The sequence below is a fragment of the Rhincodon typus genome, chromosome 3 (genome assembly GCF_021869965.1).
Source record: "Rhincodon typus isolate 14 chromosome 3, sRhiTyp1.1, whole genome shotgun sequence".
Classification (NCBI taxonomy): domain Eukaryota; kingdom Metazoa; phylum Chordata; class Chondrichthyes; order Orectolobiformes; family Rhincodontidae; genus Rhincodon; species Rhincodon typus.
The window spans coordinates 97185546-97206151 of NC_063334.1; the positions used below are offsets into that span (position 1 = coordinate 97185546).

A 20606-nucleotide genomic window follows, 5' to 3' on the forward strand; every position below is an offset into this window, starting at 1 on the left:
ATGCTGCTTGGCCTGCTGTGTTCATCCAGCTCTACACCTTGTTATCCCTGTGCAACACCGCTGGTCACAGGCCTCCACAAGCAACCCTCCACCGTCACTCTCTGTCTCTTTCTGATAAGCCAATTATTTATCCAACTGGCAAGCTCACCCTAAATCCCATGTGACCTAACTTTACTAATTAGTCCACTATGTGGAACCTTGTCAAAGGCTTCACTAAAATCCAAATAAACAAGGTCCGCCATCACCAACCTTTTTGGTAACTTACTCAAAAACTTTCAATCAAGTTTGTGAGACACGATTTTCCCTCGCACAAAACCATGCTGACTATCCCTAATCAATTTTCACCTCTCTAAGTGTCCATAAATCCTATCTTTTGTAATCACCTCCAACAATTAACCTACAACCGAAGTCAGACTCGCAGGGACTGTCGTCCCCCAGTTTCTCCTTACAACCTTTCTTAAACAAAGGTACATTAGCAACCCTCCAGTCATCAGGCACCTCAACCATAGTTACAGATGATGCAGATATTTCTGCTAGCGGTCTCATAATTTCCTCCCTTACTTCCCACAACGTTCTGGGGTACCCCATTTGATCAGGTCCCAGAAATTTATTCAACTTTATATTCTCTAAGACTTCCCAACTTCCTCTTCTGTAATGCAAACTGTTTCCAAAACATCAAAGTTTATTTCTCTGCATTCTCCAGACCCCACTTCTTTCTCCACAGTAAAAACAGGTGCAAAATATTCATTTGGTATCTCTACAGGGGGTTCAACACAAAGATCTTTAAGTGGCCCAACACACTCTCTAGTTACCCTCTTGCTCCTAATGTACTTATAGAATCCCTTTGGATTATCCTTAACCTTATCTGCGAATGTTATCTCATATCCCTTCTTGGCCTTCCTGATTTCTCTCTTAAGAATGCCCCTACACTCTTTACATTGATTAAGAGATTCAATTGAACCCAGTTGTCTATATTTAAAAAAAAATGTTCTTTTATTCTTGACGAGAGCCTCAATATCTTTATTCATCCATTGTTCCTTAATCTTATCAGGTTTACCCTTCCACTCTAACAGAACGAAATAACTCTCAACTCTCGTCATCACACTCTGAATGCCTCCCACTTTTTGGACGTCCTTTTACCTGCGAACAGTCTACTCCAATCAACTTTTGAAAGTTCTTGCCTCATACCATTAAAATTTGCCTTACTCCAATTAAAAACTTTAACTTTTATGGAAGGTTTATCCTTTTCCATAACCATTTTGAAACTAATAGAATTATGATCGCTAGACCCAACGTGTTCCCCCACTTTTACTTCAGTCACCTGCCCTGCCTTATTACCCAAAAGGTCGAGTTTTGCTCTTTTTCTAGTAGCAGCACCCACATTTTGATAAAGAAAATTTCCTCGAGTACATTTGAAAAATTCTTCACCATCCAAACTTTAACACTATGGTAGTCCCAATCAATGTTTGGAAAATTAAAATCCTCCATTATTACAACCTTATTATGCTTACATTTATGAGATCTCCCTGCATATTTGTTTCTCAATTTCTTTTACTACTGGGGGACCTATAGTACAGTCCCATCAAAACGATCTTTCCTTTCTTATTTGAAATTTCTACTCATCTTTTCACTGGATGATTTTTCAGAAATATCTTCCCTAGTTCCAGCAGTAATGTATTCCTTAATCCAAAACCCTACTTCCCCCCACTCCTTCCTTGCGTCCTTTTCTATCCTTCCTATAGCATCTACAACCGGAAACATTGAGCTGCCAGTCTTGTCCATTTCTCAGCCAAGTCCCAAACCCATGTTCTTATACATGCCCTGAGTTCATCAGCCGTACCTGTAAGGCCCCTTACATTGAAATAAATGCAATTTAGTGCTTCAGAGTTACTACATACTCCTGGTAAGATTAAGGAACAATGGATGAATAAAGATATTGAGGTTCTAATCAAGAATAAAAGAAAATCCTTTTTTTAAATATAGACAATTGTCAGACAACAGGGAGTTAGAGTTGGAAGACTTCAGATGTAATGTAGAACAAAGATCTGTTGTCTGTTCAGTGAGTCACAACTAGTCTAATACTGGTTGAAGACCATCAAAGCATTCTCTTGATTTTTGACCACAATCACTTTTGCCATCGGAAAAGCTGGTTTTTTGAAAGGGCCAAACACCAAATGATTCATCCACAGCCCCTTATAGTGAGGCTGACACCAGATGTACAGCCTCACAAGATACACACCTACAATGTTAATTCTTTAACACCTTTCTAGAATACAGATGAACGTGGCTACGATTGATCTTTTAGTACCCAAAACTAGGATCGGAGTAACATGGAGCCAAAAGGTAGGTCTGCGAAACAATATGACAGTGCCCTTATTCAATCCCACCCTTGGGTCATTTTCGAGGAGAAGGTTGGGGTTTCCATCAGCATGTGATGTGTTGGTGATATGATATATTAAGGGCCACTTTAAGGGGAAGTGGTAACATAGTGGTAATGTGACTGTCCTCGTAATCCAGAATTCCAGGGTCTGAGATATGGGTTAAAATTTGAATTCAACAAAAATCTGCAATTACAACATAGTCTAATGGTGAATATGTAACCACTGTCAAATTTGCTAAAAACCAATGCGGTTCACTAACTTTTTTTAGGAAGAAGTCTGCTGTCCATACCTGATCAGGCGTACACGTGATTCCAAACCCACAACATTAACTCAACTGCCCTGCTAGCGAGTCACTCAGTTCCAGGGCAATTAGGGATAGGCAATAAATGGGGCCTATCCTACATCCCGCAAATTAATAATAGCAATAAAGAGAGGCTGAGACTCTCTAGTCGCCCGCAGATAGCAGGGCATACTTTGGTGCCTGAAGGCATCCTCCCAGAAGGAGGCAACCAGTGAGGCAGGCTTAGAAATCCTTGGTATTTGGGTGAAGGGGCAGCTGCAGACTTCCTTATGGCCCCTTCCCACAACAATGGTGACCTGGCTGTAAAATCCATTTTATAATTTAAACATTATAAAGCTGTACAGAGTGTGCCTGTTGTATAGTCTAGTTTCCTGGCCCACAATTCAGCCAGATCAGAAACCACTGGGTAAAATCCTGCTCATTGAAAGGTAAAGATCACAGTATTCAAAAAAAATTACAGAACTCACTTTTGCAGCAGGAATTGCATCTGGCTCCTCGCTTAACTCTTCAAGAACCAATTCAGCAAATTCATCATCCAAATCTGCTACCTGCATTGAAACAATCACTGGAAAATCAATGTCATTCTAATGCCTACATAACATTTAGGATATGCCCCAGAGGAACCTGCATGACTTTTCTTTTAAGTTCTCAAAGCAGATAAGAACAATTCTACTGTTAAATCTGTAACCTGGCTGTTGTAGAAGCAGTGCAAGGACAATTGTGATAACTTGACCTTGGCAACTATTTTGCTGCATTTGTGTTGTTATTGTTACACAAACAGAAACCTACTTTATGTAAAATTTGACAGATGAAATAGTGATGGAAATAAAGTGCCACAAGTATTGGTCATTAAAGTTCATCGTTTTGTCCGAGAGTAGACAAAGGGTATCACACCAATAAGACAGTGTAACAGGCTGATGGAGACAGCAGACTGAATTAGGCAATAATCAGTCCAGCAGTCATCAGCTCCTGTCAGGTGATGCTAACATCTATCAATTATCTCCATCAGCCCTGCCCAAGAGTGGCAGTGTCAGCAGAAGCACTGTCACAGGAAATTCAATATCAATGGACTCAGTGCCACATAGCCAAGCTGATGACACTCACCTGATGTATCCTCTTTAGCCACAGGCGAGGTTCCAGAAGATTGGAAAATAACCAATGTTTTTTCTTCATTTAAGAAGGGCAACAGGAATAATTTAGGGAGAGTCAGCATGGCTTTATGTGGGGAATGTCTTGTCTCACAAATTTGATTGAGTTTTTTGAAAAAGTGATGAAGAGGATTGGTGAGGTAGGACAATGGATGTTGTCTCCATGGACTTTCCTAAAGCATTTGACAAGGTCATTCATGGTAAGCTGGTCTAGAAGATTAAGTCACATGGGACCCACAGTTAGTTGGTAAATTGGATACAAAACTGGCTTGATCGGAGAAGGGAGAGGGCAGTTGTGGAGAGCTGATTTTCTGACTGGTGTTCCAAAAGGATCAGTGCTGGGACCTCTATTGTTTGTAATATATATTTGGATGAAACAGTAGGTGGTCTGATTAGTATGTTTGCAGACGCTATGAAAATTAGTGGAGTTGTGGATAAGGAGGAAAGTTGTCAAAGGATACAGCAGGTATAGATCAATTTGAAAGTTGGGTAGAGAAATGGCAGATGGAAATTAATTTGAATAAGTGGGAAGTGAGGCATTTTGGGAAGTCAAACATGAGAGGAAAGTATACAGTAAATGGCAGGACCCACATGAGCATTGATACACAGAGGATAATTGGATAAGGTAGTGAAGAAGGTGTATGTTATGCTTATCCTCATCAGTCGTGGCAAGTCACTAAAATTTGAGTTAGGCCACATCCGGAGTACTGTGCACAGTTCCAGTCACCATACTATTGTAAGGATGTGGAGGCTTTGGAGATTGGGCAAAAAAGGTTTACCAGGATGTTGCCTGGATTGGAGTGGTATTAGCTTCAAGGAGAGGTTCGACAATTCACTAGAGCATCAGTCTCTGAAAGATGACCTGATGCAAGTTTAAAAAATGATATGAGGCAATGATAGGGTGGATAGTTGGGAGTCTTTTTCCCAGTTTGGAAATGTCAAATACGGGGAGGCATAGGTTTAAGGTGAGAGGGTAAAAGTCTAAAGGAAATGTAGATAGTAGATAGTAGAAAGAAAGTAGATAGAGATAACAAGGTGTCGAGCTGGATGAACACAGCAGGCCAAGCAGCATCAGAGGAGCAGGAAAGCTAACGTTTTGGGTCTGGACCCTTCTTCAGAAATGGGGGAGGGGATTCTGAAATAAATAGAGAGAGAGGGGGAGGCAGATGGAAGATGGATAAAGGAGCAGATAGGTGGAGAGGAGACGGACAGGTCAAGGAGGTGGGATGGAGCCAGTAAAGGGGAGTGTGGGTGGGGAGTTAGGATGGGGGTTGGTCAGTCAAGGGTAGATGGATAGGTCAAGGAGGCGGGGATGAGGCTGGTAGGTAGGAGGTCGGGGTGGGGGTTGAGGTGGGAGGAGCGGATAGGTGGGAGAAAGGACGGACAGGTTAGGGAGGTGGGGTCGAGCTGGGCTGGTTTTGGGATGCGGTCGAGGGTGGGGAGATTTTGAAGCTTGTGAAGTCCACATTGATACATTGGGCTGCAGGGTTTCCAAGCGAAATATGAGTTGCTGTTCCTGCTACCTTCGGGTGGCATCGTTGTGGCACTGGAGGCGGCCCAAGATGGACATGTCGTCCAAGGAGTGGGAGGGGGAGTTGAAGTGGTTCGCGACTGGGAGCTGCAGTCGTTTGTCGCGAACCGAGCGTAGGTGTTCCACAAAGCTGTCTCCAAACCTCCGCTTGGTTTCCCTGATGTAGAGGAGGCCACATCGGGAACAGCGGATACAATATACCACATTAGCAGATGTGCAGGTGAACATCTGTTTAATGTGGAAGGTTTTCTTGGGGCCTGGGATGGAGGTGTAGCGGGGAGGTGTAGCGGGGAGGTGTAGCGGGGAGGTGTAGCACTTCCTGCGGTTGCAGGGAAAAGTGCCAGGGTGGTGGGGCTAGTGGGGAGTGTGGAGTGGACAAGGGAGTCATGGAGAGAGCGGTCCCTCCGGAAGGCAGACAAGGGTGGGGAGGGGAAAATGTCCTTGGTAGTGGGGTCAGATTGCAGGTGGAGGAGGATGATGCGTTGGATCCACTGCAGCCCAATGTATCAATGTGGACTTCACAAGCTTCAAAATCTCCCCAGTCCCACTCGTCCCCACCTCCCTAACCTGTCCGTCCTATCTCCCACCTATCCGCTCCTCCCACCTCAACCCCCACCCCCACCTCCTACCTACCAGCCTCATGAGGACGAGGGGAATTCTGTTTTTGTTGTTATTGTAGGAAGGGGGTGCAAGGGATGAGTTGCGGGAAATGGACAGATGCCGTCGAGGGCATTTTCGACCACTGTGGAGGGGAAGTTGCAGTCCTTGAAAAACGAGGACATCTGGGATGTCCAGGAGTGGAATGCCTCATCTCGGGAGCAGATGCGGTGGAGGCGAAGGAATTGGGAATAGGGGATGGCATTTTTGCAGAAAGATGGGCGAGAGGAGGTGTATTCTAAGTAGCTGTGGGAGTCGCTAGGCTTGAAATAAATATCGGTTTCCAGGTGGTTGCCAGAGATGGAAACAGAGAGATCCAGGAAGGAGAGAGAGGTATTGGAAATGGTCCAGGTGAACTTAAGGTTGGAGTGGAAGGTGTTGGTGAAGTGGATGGACTGTTCGAGCTCCTCGTGGGAGCACGAGGCGGCGCCGATACAGTCATCGATATAACGGAGGAAGAGGTGGGAGATAGGGCCAGTGTAGCTTCAGAAGAGGGATTGTTCCAAGTATCCTACAAAGAGGCAGACATAGCTTCGGCCCATGCAGGTACCCATGGCCACCCCTTTGTCTGTAGGAAGTGGGAGGAATTGAAGGAAAAGTTGTTAAGGGTGAGGACAAGTTCAGTTAAGCGGACCAGGGTGTCAGTGGAGGGGGACTGGTTGGGCCTGCGGGACAGGAAGAAACGGAGGGCCTTTAGGCCATCTGCATAGGGAATGCAAGTAAATAAGGACTGGACGTCCATGGTGAAGATGAGGTGTTGGGGACCAGGGAATCAGAAGTTTTGGAGGAGGTGGAGGGCGTGAGTGGTGTCACGGACATAGGTGAGGAGTTCCTGGACCAGGGGGGAGAAAATGGAGTCAAGATAAGTGGAGATAAGTTCAGTGGGGCAGGAGCAGGCGGAAACAATGGGTCGACCAGGGCAGTCAGGTTTGTGGATTTTCGGAAGGAGATAGAAATGGGCGGTGCGGGGTTGGGGAATGATGAGGTTGGAGGCTATGGGTGGGAGGTCACCTGAAGTGATGAGGATGTGGATGGTCTGGGAGATGATGTTTTGGTGGTCGGGGGTGGGGTCATGATCAAGGGGGCAGTACAAGTATTTTTGTCACAAAAGATGGTAGCTGCCTAGAATGCACTGCCAGGGAAGGTGGTAGAGACACATACAATAGTAATATTTCAGAGGCATTTAGACAGACATGTGAACAGGAACCTTTTTGAGGGATACAGACCATGTGCAGGCAGATGGGATTGGTTTAGAACAGCATCATAGTTGGCACAGTCATGGTGAACCCATCTGTCTGTTCCTATGCTATACTGCTCAATATAACACTCAAGAAGTTGACACTGTGCAGGTCAAAGCAGCTCGCTCGATTGGTATCAGATTCTTAAACATTCACTCCCTCCACCCCGATACACAGTAGTATCAGTGCATACCATCTACAAGATGCACTACAGAACCAAAGTTCCTCAGACATCATCATTCAAACACATAACCTGCATGTCCCTCTTCTGACAGAAATAAATCATTTTTCCTTCAACTTCACCGGTTCAAAATCCTTGAATTTGCTTTCTAATTGCACTACAGTTATCCCTACATCCCAAGGACTGCAGCAGTTCAAGAAGTCAGCTCACTACTACCTTTTCAACGGCAACTAGGGATGGCTAATAAATGTTGCAGAGCCCAGTCAAAAAGACTTCCAGTCACAGAAACAACTCTCTATCATTACACTCAGCTTCCTGCCTCTCAGCCAATTTTGGATCCAATGTGCTACTTTGCCTTGGATCCCATGGTCTCTCACTTTCTTGACCAGTCTGCTGTGAAGGGCCTTGTCAAAAGCCTTGCTAAGGGGACAGCAGAGAAGAATTTTTTTCACCCAGAGGATGAAGAAATCTGGAACTTACTGTCTGAAAGAGTAGTGAGTCAGAAACTTGTAACAAAGGTAGATTGGAAAGATTGGGCTTGTTTCCACTGGAGTTTAGATGGCCGAGTGGTGACTTAATTGAATTTTGTAATATCCTGAACGGACTTGACAAGATAAAGGTGGAAAGGATGTTTCCTCTTGTGGGTCAGCCCAGTGCAAGAAAGTACTGTTTTAAAGTTAGAAGGTCACCCTTTCAGGATGGAGATGACGGGTGGCACGGTGGCTCAGTGGTTAGTACCGCTGCCTCACAGCGCCAGGGAGCTGGGTTTGATTCCACTCTTGGGCAACTTTGTCTGTGTGCAGTTTGCACATTCTCCCGTGTCCGCGTGGGTTTCCTCAGGGTGCTCCGGTTTCCTGTCATAGTCCAAAGATGTGCATGTTAGGTGGGTGAGCCATGGGAAGTGCAGGGTTACAGAAATAGGGTAGGGGGTAGGATGCTCTTCAGAGGGTCAGCGCAGACTCAACGGGCCGAAGGGTCTGCTACCACACTATAGGGATCCTATGATTCTAAGACAAGAAATTGCTTCTTTCAGAGGGTTGTGCGCTTTGTGTATTTTTGGTACTCTGTGCCTCAGAAGATGGAGGCAGGCTCTTTGAATATTTTCAAGGCAGAGGTGGATAGGTTCTTGTTAGGCATGGGAGTCAAACACAAAAAAGATTAGCCTTGATCTTGTGCAATGGTGGAGCAGGCTTGAAGCACCAGATCGACGACTACTGGTCCTATTTCACATATAAACATCCAGATTACATATTTATCAGTTATTCGCACACATATGTATGGTGTAGACTATTAAATGCCTAAAGCATTTACTTTGAAACTTTACTTGTTCAATGAGGGCAAATCTTGCATCTCTGGCTTCTTTCAAAAGCTTATGGTCATCTGTTGGTGTTAAAGGATTCCGGCTAAAGATGGTGCCATCATCTTCATCAATGGACTTTGGACACCAAAGAACTTTTTCATTTGTGACAAGGTCAACTACCCCATTAAAGGTTTTCCCAGTTCCAACTGGCAGCTGGAATTAAAGAGAAAATAAATACTGTTAAGAAAACAATACATGACATGTCAAATAATCCGTCACAAATCACATTCTATAAAATGATTTGGGACCAGTTAGTTTTCAATCAATGGATAAAAAGGAACCACTCGTGACTGCAGATTTTCCCTGGGCCTGGAGTCGATGTATTAGGTTCACTGTTTGCAGCATGTACCAGACAATTAAATCGATTACAGCACATCTTGTCAAGGAACGTGGTTGATTTAGTTCCACTTAAACTAATGGATGGACGAACAAAACAAAACTAGGCTTCAGGTCTTTAAAAAGTCTACTCTATTCACTTAATGAAGCCGAAGAGTTTAAGCAGCATAACAATTTCTATTGTCCAAATTCCTCATAATATCATCTAGGTCTTGCATAGTTAATAAAAAGAAATTAACATAAGTGTTTATCAGGGAAGGCAATTTTAAGACATGAGCTAAAAGTAGAGCTAAAAATGTTAATGCGATAAACTTTCAGCATGCACAATTTGTTTGAATCATAATAGAAATTTATTGTCAAGTGTACTTTTACATGATAAATACAGTGAAAAGCTTTATAAGTCACCCCATCACTGCATTTACATCAATGAAAGGTCTTAGATAATAAGAAGTAAAATTAAGACAAAGTTCATCACATTGCCATTACATCATAAATACTACGTCTTCTGTATGAAAATAATGTATGTTTATATTTGTGCTCAATTAGGAAAAGATATTGAAAAAACAAATTATGACAAGTAACCAGAAGAAAATAATCGAAAATAGAACATTTGAAATTGAAGCTTTGAAAGTATAGATCCTGTGGTTTATAATGCAATAACAGTGAATAAACATCTATTGTTTCAATGCCCATTGAATATCACAGTTTGCTAAAAAGTGGAAATTTCTGTTGAATTGAATGCTGTATTTTCTTCAAATAAGTTAATTAACTAGCAGGGACAAAAATATTGTGGAACATTTAATCTTAAAGACAAAAAGCCAAATTTTACTGTAAATAATGAACTGAGAGCACTTGCTGTTGACCACAAAGTCAGTGTGTCTCAATCTAGCAATCTTTCTAGCAAGAATTTGAGTACTTTCCCCATATAGTCAGACAGTGACTGTAGTTTTCTTAACTGGTTATCACAGCCTGAGCAGCATTGATGCCTTTGGGCAATCCAAACAGTACATTAAAGTATTTCTAGAGATGTGTTAAAGGAAACAAAAGACACTGAAGTAAAATCACCTTTAATATCTTCTATGTTTTAAAGGGAATTAAGGATTTAAGTATCACTATTATCTTACGGATCACAGTACATTGATCAAACAAATTGACTAACAAGACTGTTACCCAATTGTAATTTTTCAAGAATAAATTCTAAGCAAAATTTGTTGATGATTGAACAGGTAGCCTTCTCACCTAAATACAGGATATTGTTAAGGGATGGTCTATTATTAATCAAAAGACTATCTTCCACACCATCCTTTAATAATAGAAAATCAAAACAATCATTACTTATATATATATTAACATAGCCTAAATAATTAAGATTCAATAGGGAAGAGATGTTGTTATTCATTCATGGGGTGTGGGCATCGTTGACTGGGCCAGCATTGCCCAATCCCTAATGGCCCTCAAGAAGATGAACCACTGCAGTGCATTTGACGTAGGTAGATCACAATGCCATTTTAGCAGGAGATTCCAGGATTGTAACCCAGAAAGTAGTCGAGAAAACACTGTACGATTTCAAAAAAGGAGTTGGATATCGTAACTGGAGCTAAAGGAATCAAAGGATATGGGAGAAAAGGGGGAAACAGGCAAATGAGTTGATGATCAGCCGTAATCATATTGAATGGCGGGGCAGGTTGAAAGGACCAAATTGGCTTACTTGTGCTCCTGATTTCTGTTCACTCACTACAGGATCCCTAGCCTCTGACCAGCTCTTGTATCCACAGCACTTCTATAGCTGATTCAGTTCAGTTTCTGATCAATGGTAACGTCCAGGACATTTTTAAAAATTCATTTGTGGAATGTGGACATCACTGAGTGGCCAGGATTTATTGCCATCTGTTCAACTGAAGTTCTGCTCCTCTCAAATTCCATTTTTGTTTCTGATTTACAGCATCTGCTATTCTTTCGGTTTTTATTTATTGCCCATCCCTAATTGCCCTTGAGAAGATGGCGGTGAGCTTTTTTCTTGAAACGCTGCAGTCCACCTGCTGTGGGTTGATCCACAATGCCATTCGTAGGAGGCAGAGATGGGTCGTCCACTTAGCAATTCTGATTGAAGATTGTACAAATGCTTCAGCCTTATCTTTTGCACTGATGTTCTGGCATCCACATCATTGAGGCTGGGGATGTTTGTGGAGCCTCTTCCTCCTGGGAGTTATTTTGCCCACCACCATTCATGACTAGATGCGGCAAGACTGCAGAGCTTCGATCTGATCTGTTGGTTGTGGAATCGCTATGCTCAATCACTTGCTGTTTGGCACACAACAGGTCCTGTTTCGCAGCTTTACCAGGTTAAAATTTCATATTCAAGTATGGCTGGTGCTGCTCCTGCCTTGCCTTCTACATTCTTCATTGAGCCAGGGCTCATTCCCTGACGTGATGATAATAGTAGAGTAGGGAAGTGCCAGGCCCTGAGTTTGCAGGTTGTGTTGAAGTACAATTAGATTGCTGATGGTCTACAACACTTCATGGATGCCCAGCCTTGAGTTGTTAAATCTGGTCAGTCTATCCCATTTAGCATGATTATAGTGACACAACACAATGTAAGGAATTATCAATGTGAAGAGGGGATTTTGTCTGTTCAAGGACAATGAAGTGGTCATCTTACCAATCCATTGATGCAACTTCATCAGGCAGCTTGGTGAAAATGAGGTTGAATATGTTTTTTGATTTAGTCCCTTCTCTCTCTCTCCCTCCCTATCTCCCCCTCACTTTTGATGGTTAGTATTGTCCTTAATAGGTTTTGTACATAAGTATCTAATTGGCATCATAGGTGTTTTACTGGGAGGTTAGTGTTTAAAAAGGGGAGCAAAAAAAAAAAAAATTAATTTTGATGGTGGGAAAGTCATTCAGTTATGTGTGATAGCATTTCTGGGCATATTTAAAAAAGCCTCTGCTTAACCTCTTATGCAAAAACTGTCCTCACAGTATGGTAACAATTCGATACTGCAATGGCAATGCTAGACTAAGTTACAAACATAAATTACTAAAATGGGACTTGAAATAATTTTCTGATCCAAGTGCAGGATGTTGGTGAGGCCTCTTGTGGAGTACTGTGCCCAGTTCTGATCGTCCTGATATAGGAAGGATATTATTAAGCTGGAGAGGGCTGAGAAAAAAATTATCGGGATGTTGCTGGGAATAGAGGGCTTGAGTTATAGGGAGATGCTTGATAGGCTGGGAGTTTTTCACTGGAGTGTTGGAGGTTGAGAGATGACATTATTAGACATTTATAAAATTGTGAGGGATGTAGATAAGGTGACTAGCAGGTATCTTTTCCCCAGGGTGAAGAATTTCAAGACTAGGGGCCATATTTTATAGGTGAGGGAGAAAGAATTAAAAAAAATATGAAGGGCATTTTCTTTTCTAAACACAGAGTGGTTCACGTGTAGAATGAAATGCCAGAGAAAGTGATAGATGTGGGTACAGTTACAACGTTTAAAAGACATTTAGATAAGTACGTGAAGAAGAAATGTTTGGAGGGACATGAGCCATGCACAGGCAGGCAGGGCTAGTTTAGTTTGGGATTATGGTCGGCATGGACTGGTTAGATCAAGTGGTCTGTTACAATACTGTATGACTTTGTAACTTACTACCAGCTGTATACCACTGTTCCACCACCTCTGCTGGGCATGTCCTGCAACATACACATGATTGGTGAAGACATTGTCTGGGGCAATTGTGTGCAAAGTATCATACCATAAGCATGACTATGTCAGGCTGGTGCTTGAGACTGCTCTCCTAATTTCAGCATTAACCCCCAGTAAGGGGGTTAGTAAGGAGGACACTGCAGAGTCGAAAAGGTTGTGTTTGTGATTGTCACTTCCACTGCCCGAGACAATTCCAGTTGGTCCATCTCATTTAATTCCATTTTTCCTTTCAAGAGGTCGACAGAACTTAATGGCTTGCTCAGCTATTTCAGAGGGCAGTTAAGAGTCAATTGCTGTGGATATGGAGTCACATATTGGTCAGTAAAGGACTTTTGTGAACCAGATGGTGTTTTATGACATCATTAGACACTTCATTCCAGATTCCAGTCAAAGTCTACCATCTGCTGTGGTAGCATTCAACCCAGACTCCCAGAACATTATCAGGTCAACAATGCCATTGGCCATCGCCTCCAATTTGTATTGGTTACTTCCACTTCAGACTCATTTTGAAACTAACAACTCTCAATTCCCCGGGATCAAGGTAATATTACTTTGATGCTTGTTGAATATTCTTGCTTTCTTTTAAAGTCTGGTATTTGCATGAAATTGAGGGTGAAGTTAGGATTCACTCACAGAAATAAGGATTAATTTTTTTTTGGGATTTTTAAAATTCTCTTTGTATAACCACAAAAATTGCATGCATTCTTATAATATCAAATGAATGAATTTACTTTAAATTTTAAATTGTCTCATCTAATCTTATGTATCAAATCTCTCAGTGAATACAACTCTTATCCCCTTTGGTGGGGAAATATTTTCTGAGAAGTCCCACGGAGACCCTTACAATATCCAGGAAAATTACAATATAGCTAAAAAGCAATTATATTTTAGACTCAGGAAGAAAGCAACACCCTTCACTCACTTTCTGCCTTTGGGTGGGGTTTAGTCAGACACTGTCTACAGAAATTACAGATCAGAGAGTCTAGCACCCTCTGGCGGATGTTGAGGGCAATTAGCTGGGAGATACTGCCGATCCGAATGGCTCTTAGGATGAATTACAATTGTTAAAAAAACACAAGGTGGTGAAAGTAGAAAACAAAAAGCTCTGCTCTTTTAAAGATTACTTTAAAAACTTATTTAAAAAGTCTACTAATTAATAATTTAATAGCCGTCCCTGAATATAAAATGTTATAAGGGCTAACATGTTATTTAACAAATGTTACTAACAACAGAATTGTGGTACAAAAATGATAAAATTCACAAGAGAGTTTAATGATTGTCAGCTCTGAGTGAGTCCATAGTATAGGCTGTGTCAGAATTCTCAGTAATAGATCACAACTTCAGGATTTTCATGCTAATCTGTACATACTTAAACATCCACAAGTTGTATTCAGTTTCAAAGTGAAAATGGCAGTGACAATTCAAAAACAACCATTAGCTCCCCACACACTTCTGCAAAATCAGAAGTATTGAGAGCTGAAACTACAAGTGGTTAGCCACAAAGCACAATGTCTACTGGTTTTCACCAATCTTGTGCTTCAGTCCATTTTCTAGACAAACTATACCCATATTTACAAATTTGTTAATTTGAGGGGTTGGCAAACTTGGAGGACAGTGAAAATTCTACATTTACCCAAACAAGCCCTATAGTGGTTATAGATCAAGCTGCAATAGTATCAATGGTTTACAGTATAACTCAGCAGACAGTGGTGTACTGCTAATGTCACTGGACTAGTAATTCAGAGGCCCAAGCTAATCAAGTCCAGCTATGACAGGAATTTAAATTCAATAATGTAAAATCTGAAATATAAAGTAAAGTAATGGTGATCATGACAGCTATAATTAATTGTCCTAAAAACCCATCTGGTTCACTACTGCGTTTTAAGGAATGAAATCTTCTGTCCTTAACTCATCTGGCCTACAGGTGACTCCAGGCCCAGAGCAGTGTGGCTGATTGTAGCTGTTTTCTGAAAAGGCTAAGGCACTCAGTTCAAAGGCAACAAATACTGCCCACATCGTGAAAGAAATGTAACCTATCCCCCAACACGAGGACAAATGAACATAGGGTCATAGAAGCAGAGCATGGAAACACCCTTCGGTCCGACTCGTCCAGGCCAACCAGATGTTCTGAATTAATCTGGTCCCATTTGCCAGCATTTGGCCCATTTCTCTCTAAACCCTACCTATTCATATATCCATCCAGATGCCTTTTAAATGTCGTTATTGTAACAGTCTCCACCATTCCGTCTGGCAGCTCGTTCCATGCATGAAAAAGTTGTCCCTTAGGTGTCTTTTAAATCTTTCCCCTCTCACCTTAAACCTATGTCCTCTAGTTGTGGACTCCCCTACCCCAGGGAAAAGACCTTGACTATTCACCCTATCATACCCCTCATGATTTAAAAACCTTTATAAGGTCATCCCCAGCCTCTGACACTCCAGGAAACTAGTCCCAGCATATTCAGCCTCTCCCTATGAGGGCAAACCCTCCAACCCTGGCAACATCCTTGGAAATCTTTTCTGAACCCTTTCAAGTTTCACAACATCCTTCTTATAGGAGACCAGAATTGCACGCAGTATTCATGAAGTGGCCGAACCAATGTCCTGTACAGTCACAACATGACCTCACACTCCTATACTCAATGCACTGACCAAAAAAAGGTAAGCATACCAACCACCTTCTTCACTATCCTATCTATCAGCATCTCCACTTTCAAGGAACTATGAACCTGCACTACAAGGTCTCTTTGTCCAGCAACATTCCCAGGACCTTAGCATGAAGTATACAAGTCCTGCCTTGACATGCCTTTCCAAAATGCAACACCTCACACTTATCTAAATTATACTCCTTGGCCCATTGGCCCATCTGATTAAGATCCCATTATATTCTGAGGTAACCGTCTCACTATCCACTACACCTCCAATTCTAGTGACATCTGCAAACTTACTAACCTTACCTCCTATCTTCACATCCAAATCATTGCAGTGGATCCAGCACCAATCCTTGTAGCACACCGCTGGTTACCAGGTCTCCAGTCTGAAAAGCAACCCTCCACCACCACCCTCTGTCTTCTACTTTCAAGCCAGTTCTGTATCCAAACCACTAGTTCTCACTGTATTCCACTTGATCTAACCTTGCTAACCAGTCTAACAGGAGAAGCCTTGTCGAACACCTTACTGAAGTCCATATAGATCACATTCACCATTCTGCCCTCATCAATCCTCTTCATTACTTCTTCAAAAAACTCAATCAAGTTAGTGAGACTCTATTTCCCAGCACAAAACTACGTTGACTATTCATAATCAGTCCTTGCCTTTCCAAATACATGTAAATCCTGTCCCTCAGGATTCCCTCCAATAACTTGCCCACCACCATATCAAGCTTACCAGTCTACAGTTCCCTGGCTTTTCCTACCACCTTTCTTAATTAGTGGCACCATGTCAGCCAACCTCCAGTCTTCCAGCACCTCACCTGTGGCCATTGATGATACAAACATCTCAGCAAAGGGCAATAACTTCCCTAGCTTCCCACAGAGTTCTAGGATACACCTGATTAGATCCCAGGGATTTATCCACCTTTATGCATCTTAAGACATTCAGCACCACCTCCTCTGTAAAATGGACATTTTTCAAGATGTCACTATTTATTTCCCACATTCTCTACCTTTCAAACCCTTCTCCACTGATGCAAAATACTCGGCTAGTATCTCCCCCATCTCCTGCATTTCCACACATAGGTGGCCTTGATGATCTTTAAGGGGTGCCATCCTCTCCCTGGACACCCTTTTGTCCTTAATGTACTTGTAGAATCCCTTTGGATTCCCCTTAACCCTATTTGCCAAAGCTATCTCATGTCCCCTTTTTGCTCTCCTAGTTTCCCTCTTAATTATACTCCTACTGCCTTTATACTCTTCCAGGGATTCACTCAATCCCTGCTGTTTATACTTGACATATGCTCCTTTTTATTCTTGATCAAAACCTCAATTTCTCTAGTCATCTGGCATTCCATATACCTACCAGCCTTGCTCTTCAACTTAACAGAATATACTGTCTCTGGACTCTTGTTGTCTCATTTTTGAACGCTTCCCATTTTTCAGCCATCTCTTTACCAACAAATATTCGCCCTCAATCAACGATTGGAAGTTCTTGCCTAATACAATCAAAACAGGCCTTCCTCCAATTTAGAACTTTTAAATTTTAGCTCTGCTCTATCCTTTTCTATCACGATTTCAAAACTAATAGAATTATGGTCCTAACCCCAAAGTACAACCCCACTGACACCTCAGTCACCTGCCCTGCATTATTTCCCAAGAGAAGGTCACGTTTGCACCTTCTCTTGTAGGTACATCTACATACTGAATCCTAAAATTTTCTTGTACACACTTCATAAATTGCTCTCCATCCAAGTGCTTAACACTGTGGCAGTGCTTGTCTATGTTTGGTAATTTAAAATCCCCTACCATAATCACCCATAATTCTTAGAGACAACTGAAATCTCCTTACAAATTTGTTTCTCAATTTCCTGCTGATTACTGGGGGATCTATTGTACAATTCCAATAAGGTGATCATCCCTTTCTTATTTCTCAGTTCTACCCAAATAACTTCCCTGGATATATTCCCAGGAATATCCTCCCTAAGTACAACTGTAATGTTATACTTAATCAAAAATGCCACTCCCCCTTGCTATTCTTCCTATAGCATCTATACCCTAAACATTAAGCTGCCAGTCTTGTCCATCCCCAAGCCACATCTCTGTAATTGCTATGATATCCCAGTCCCACATTCCCAACCATGCCCGGAGTTCATCTGCCTTACCTGTCAGGTCTCTTGCATTGAAATAAGTGCAGTTTAATTTATCAGTCCTACCTCACTCTCTGCTCTGTTCCTGACTGTGTGACTTGCCCCTTTTCCCAACTGTACCAGTCTCAGGCTGATCTCTTTTGTCACTGTCTCCCTGGGTCCCATCCCACCACGGTCCTCCACCCCACCACCACTTACTCGTTTAAATCCTCCCAAGCAGCTCTACCAAATCTCCCCCCTCCAACAGATTAGTCCCCTTCCAATTCGGGTGCAATCCATCCTTCTTGTACAGGTCACTTCTACACCAGAAGAGATTCCAATGATCCAGTAATGTGAATCCATCTTCCCTGCACCAGCTCCTCAGCCATGCATTCATCTGCTCTATTCTCCTATTCCTACCCTCGCTAGCTTGTCGCATCAGGAGAGTTCAGATATTACTACCCCTGAGGAACACCTTTTTAAATTCTTGCCTAACTTCCTATATCCTCTCCTCAGAATCTCGTCCTATGTCGTTAGTTCCAATGTGCACAATGACCACCTGCCGGTCCCTCTCCCCTTTGAGAATATTCTGCATTCTTTCTGGGATATCCTTGATCTGGCACCAGAGAGGCAGCACATCATTCTGATGTCTCGTGTTGACTGCAGAAATATCTGTCTGTGCCTCTGACTAGACAGTCCCGTATCACAATCAATTGCTTGGAACCTGGAATACCACTCGTTAAATTAGAGCCAGTCTTGGTACCAGAAACCTAGCTGTCAGTGCTACATTTCCCTGACAGTCCATCACCCCCAACATTTTCTTCATACTTGTTTGAGATGGGGATAGCCACAGGAGACTCCTGCACTACCTGCCTCCCCCTCCTACCTTTCCCATCTACCTGATTGTATCTTCGGTTTATCTCCCTACCTGCAACTGCCATCCATCTTCACCCCTTGCTCCTGTAAATTCCTCACTGCCTCTAACTGCCGCTCCAACTGATCCGTGCGATCCGATAGGATACGTAACCAAACACACTTCCTGAAGACATAATCACCGGTAACATGGAAACTCTCCCTAATCTCCCACATCACTCTACTGAAGGCCATCTTTGCACCTTAACAATCTACAGACCCAGAGAATAGCACAGTCTTACTACTCTAAAAACACTGCTCCAGGCTAACTTAGTATCTGTGTTTTTGTGTTTTTAATGTTTAATCAAGAGATAGATCTCAATAAAAACATATAATCAAAACAGAATCTACTCTATTCACTATTGTAGATGTACAAAAAATATTAAAGTTACACTTAATAAACTAGCCACTTAGCTGCTCCCCAATTGTGAGCCCCCCCACACAGGTCTCTCCAAGGTCAGGCCAGGCAGCATCAGAGGAGTAGAAAAGTTGACATTTCGGGTCGGGACCCTTCTTTCTGAAGTCAACTTTCCTACTCCTCTGATGCTGCCTGGCCTGCTGTGTTCCTCCAGCTCCACACTGTGTTATTTCGGACTCCAGCACTGGCAGTTCTTACTATCTCTTTTCTCAAAGGTCAACTGTGAATTTCGCTGTTTGTTAATTTTTCATAGATGAATTCCGATGTCCAGAGATACTTGAAACTAAACAGCAGAGGCAGGTGCAAGTGCAGGTGCAGGCAGTGCAGGTTTACTACTCCATTCAATTCATCGCCTTTGTCTCTCTTCCTCCCTCTTTTTTTTAAAAGAAAGTGCTGTTGTTTGATCTTTTTTCCCCCCCAAAGTTCCAAAACAATGCAACAGCTTACAAAACAGTAACTACTGCTCCTAGAATTTGATGGAAATCCGTTCCAATGCTGAAAATACCTCAAAAAAAAAGGAGCAGCTTTTACAGCCACAGTTTTTCCTGTCCTCCATCTAGGATTATCTTTTTGTTATTGCCTTGTGGAAGTGACAAGCTCCAATTTTACAAGGAGGTAGGAAAGAAGCAGAATAAAACTATTCTAAAAGCCACAAAATTAATTTAATATCATGACAATACCTTGCAACCCATGAAACTATTACAAATATGATTTCCTTTACATAAACATGTTCAGTAAGTACATTTTATTTTACAAGTTGAAGTTAAAAAAAATACCTGCAGCAGAAGTGGCTTCACTTTTAGTTTCTGTTCAATGCTTTCAATGGAATAAGAAAAACTGCAAATCAAAAAACGATAATATTTATTCTACTAACAAAATTCCAAATCTAACCAAGTAGTCACAAACAAAAACGTGCATAGTTAAGGATCCCCGATACATGATGATCATCCATAACAAAGGCATTCTTCAAAAGGCCTCAGCAGAGGTGGCATAGTGGCTACCTTGCTGCCTCACAGTGCCAGGGATACGGGTTCAATTCCACCCTCAGGCGACTGTCTGTGTAGAGTTTGTACTTTCTCCCCGTGTCTGTGTGGGTTTCCTCTGGGTACTCCGGTTTCCTCCCACAGACCAAAGATGCGCAGATTAGGTGGATTGGCTATGCTAAATTTCCCACAGCATCTAGGGATATGCAGGTAAGGTGGATTAATCATGGGGAGGTTACAGGGGTAGAGTAGTGGGGTGGGTCTGTGTGGGATGTTCTTCAGAGGGTTGGTGTGGACTCGTGGGCCGAATGGCCAGCTTCCACACAGTAGGGATTCTATGATTCTAAAGGAAAATATGCTGGAAAATGAAATCAAAATAAAATGCAAAAATAATTTTCAGTCAGAATCTTAATGTAGAGAGAACAGACAAATTAATGTTTCCAGTATAATCCTTTCACTAGAACTAAATGTCTTCCCTTATTCAAAATGATAAAGAGGCAATAAACAGCCAATTATAGGTCAGTTAGTTTAAAATCTGTCATTGGGAAAATGTTAGAGTCTATGATCAATGAAGCAACAGCAGAGTAGAAATACATAATATTAGCAAGGTGGTAAGGGAAATCCAGGGAACTATAGACCGGTAAGCCTGGCATTGGTGGTGGGCAAGTTGTTGGATGGAATC

At 42.2% G+C, this 20606-nt stretch overlaps 1 protein-coding gene across 1 annotated transcript in view; it reads right to left on the reverse strand.

The window, feature by feature from the left end:
- The window catches only part of gfm2 (GTP dependent ribosome recycling factor mitochondrial 2), a 62395-nt gene that overhangs the window by 27385 nt on the left and 14404 nt on the right, over nt 1-20606 (reverse strand). Inside the window, exons 5-7 of the mRNA XM_020526730.2 lie at nt 19718-19778; nt 8762-8950; nt 3150-3230 (exon numbers count right to left, since the gene is read on the reverse strand). Coding sequence (XP_020382319.2) covers nt 3150-3230; nt 8762-8950; nt 19718-19778 — 331 coding nt within the window. The remainder of the gene's footprint in view (nt 1-3149; nt 3231-8761; nt 8951-19717; nt 19779-20606) is intronic.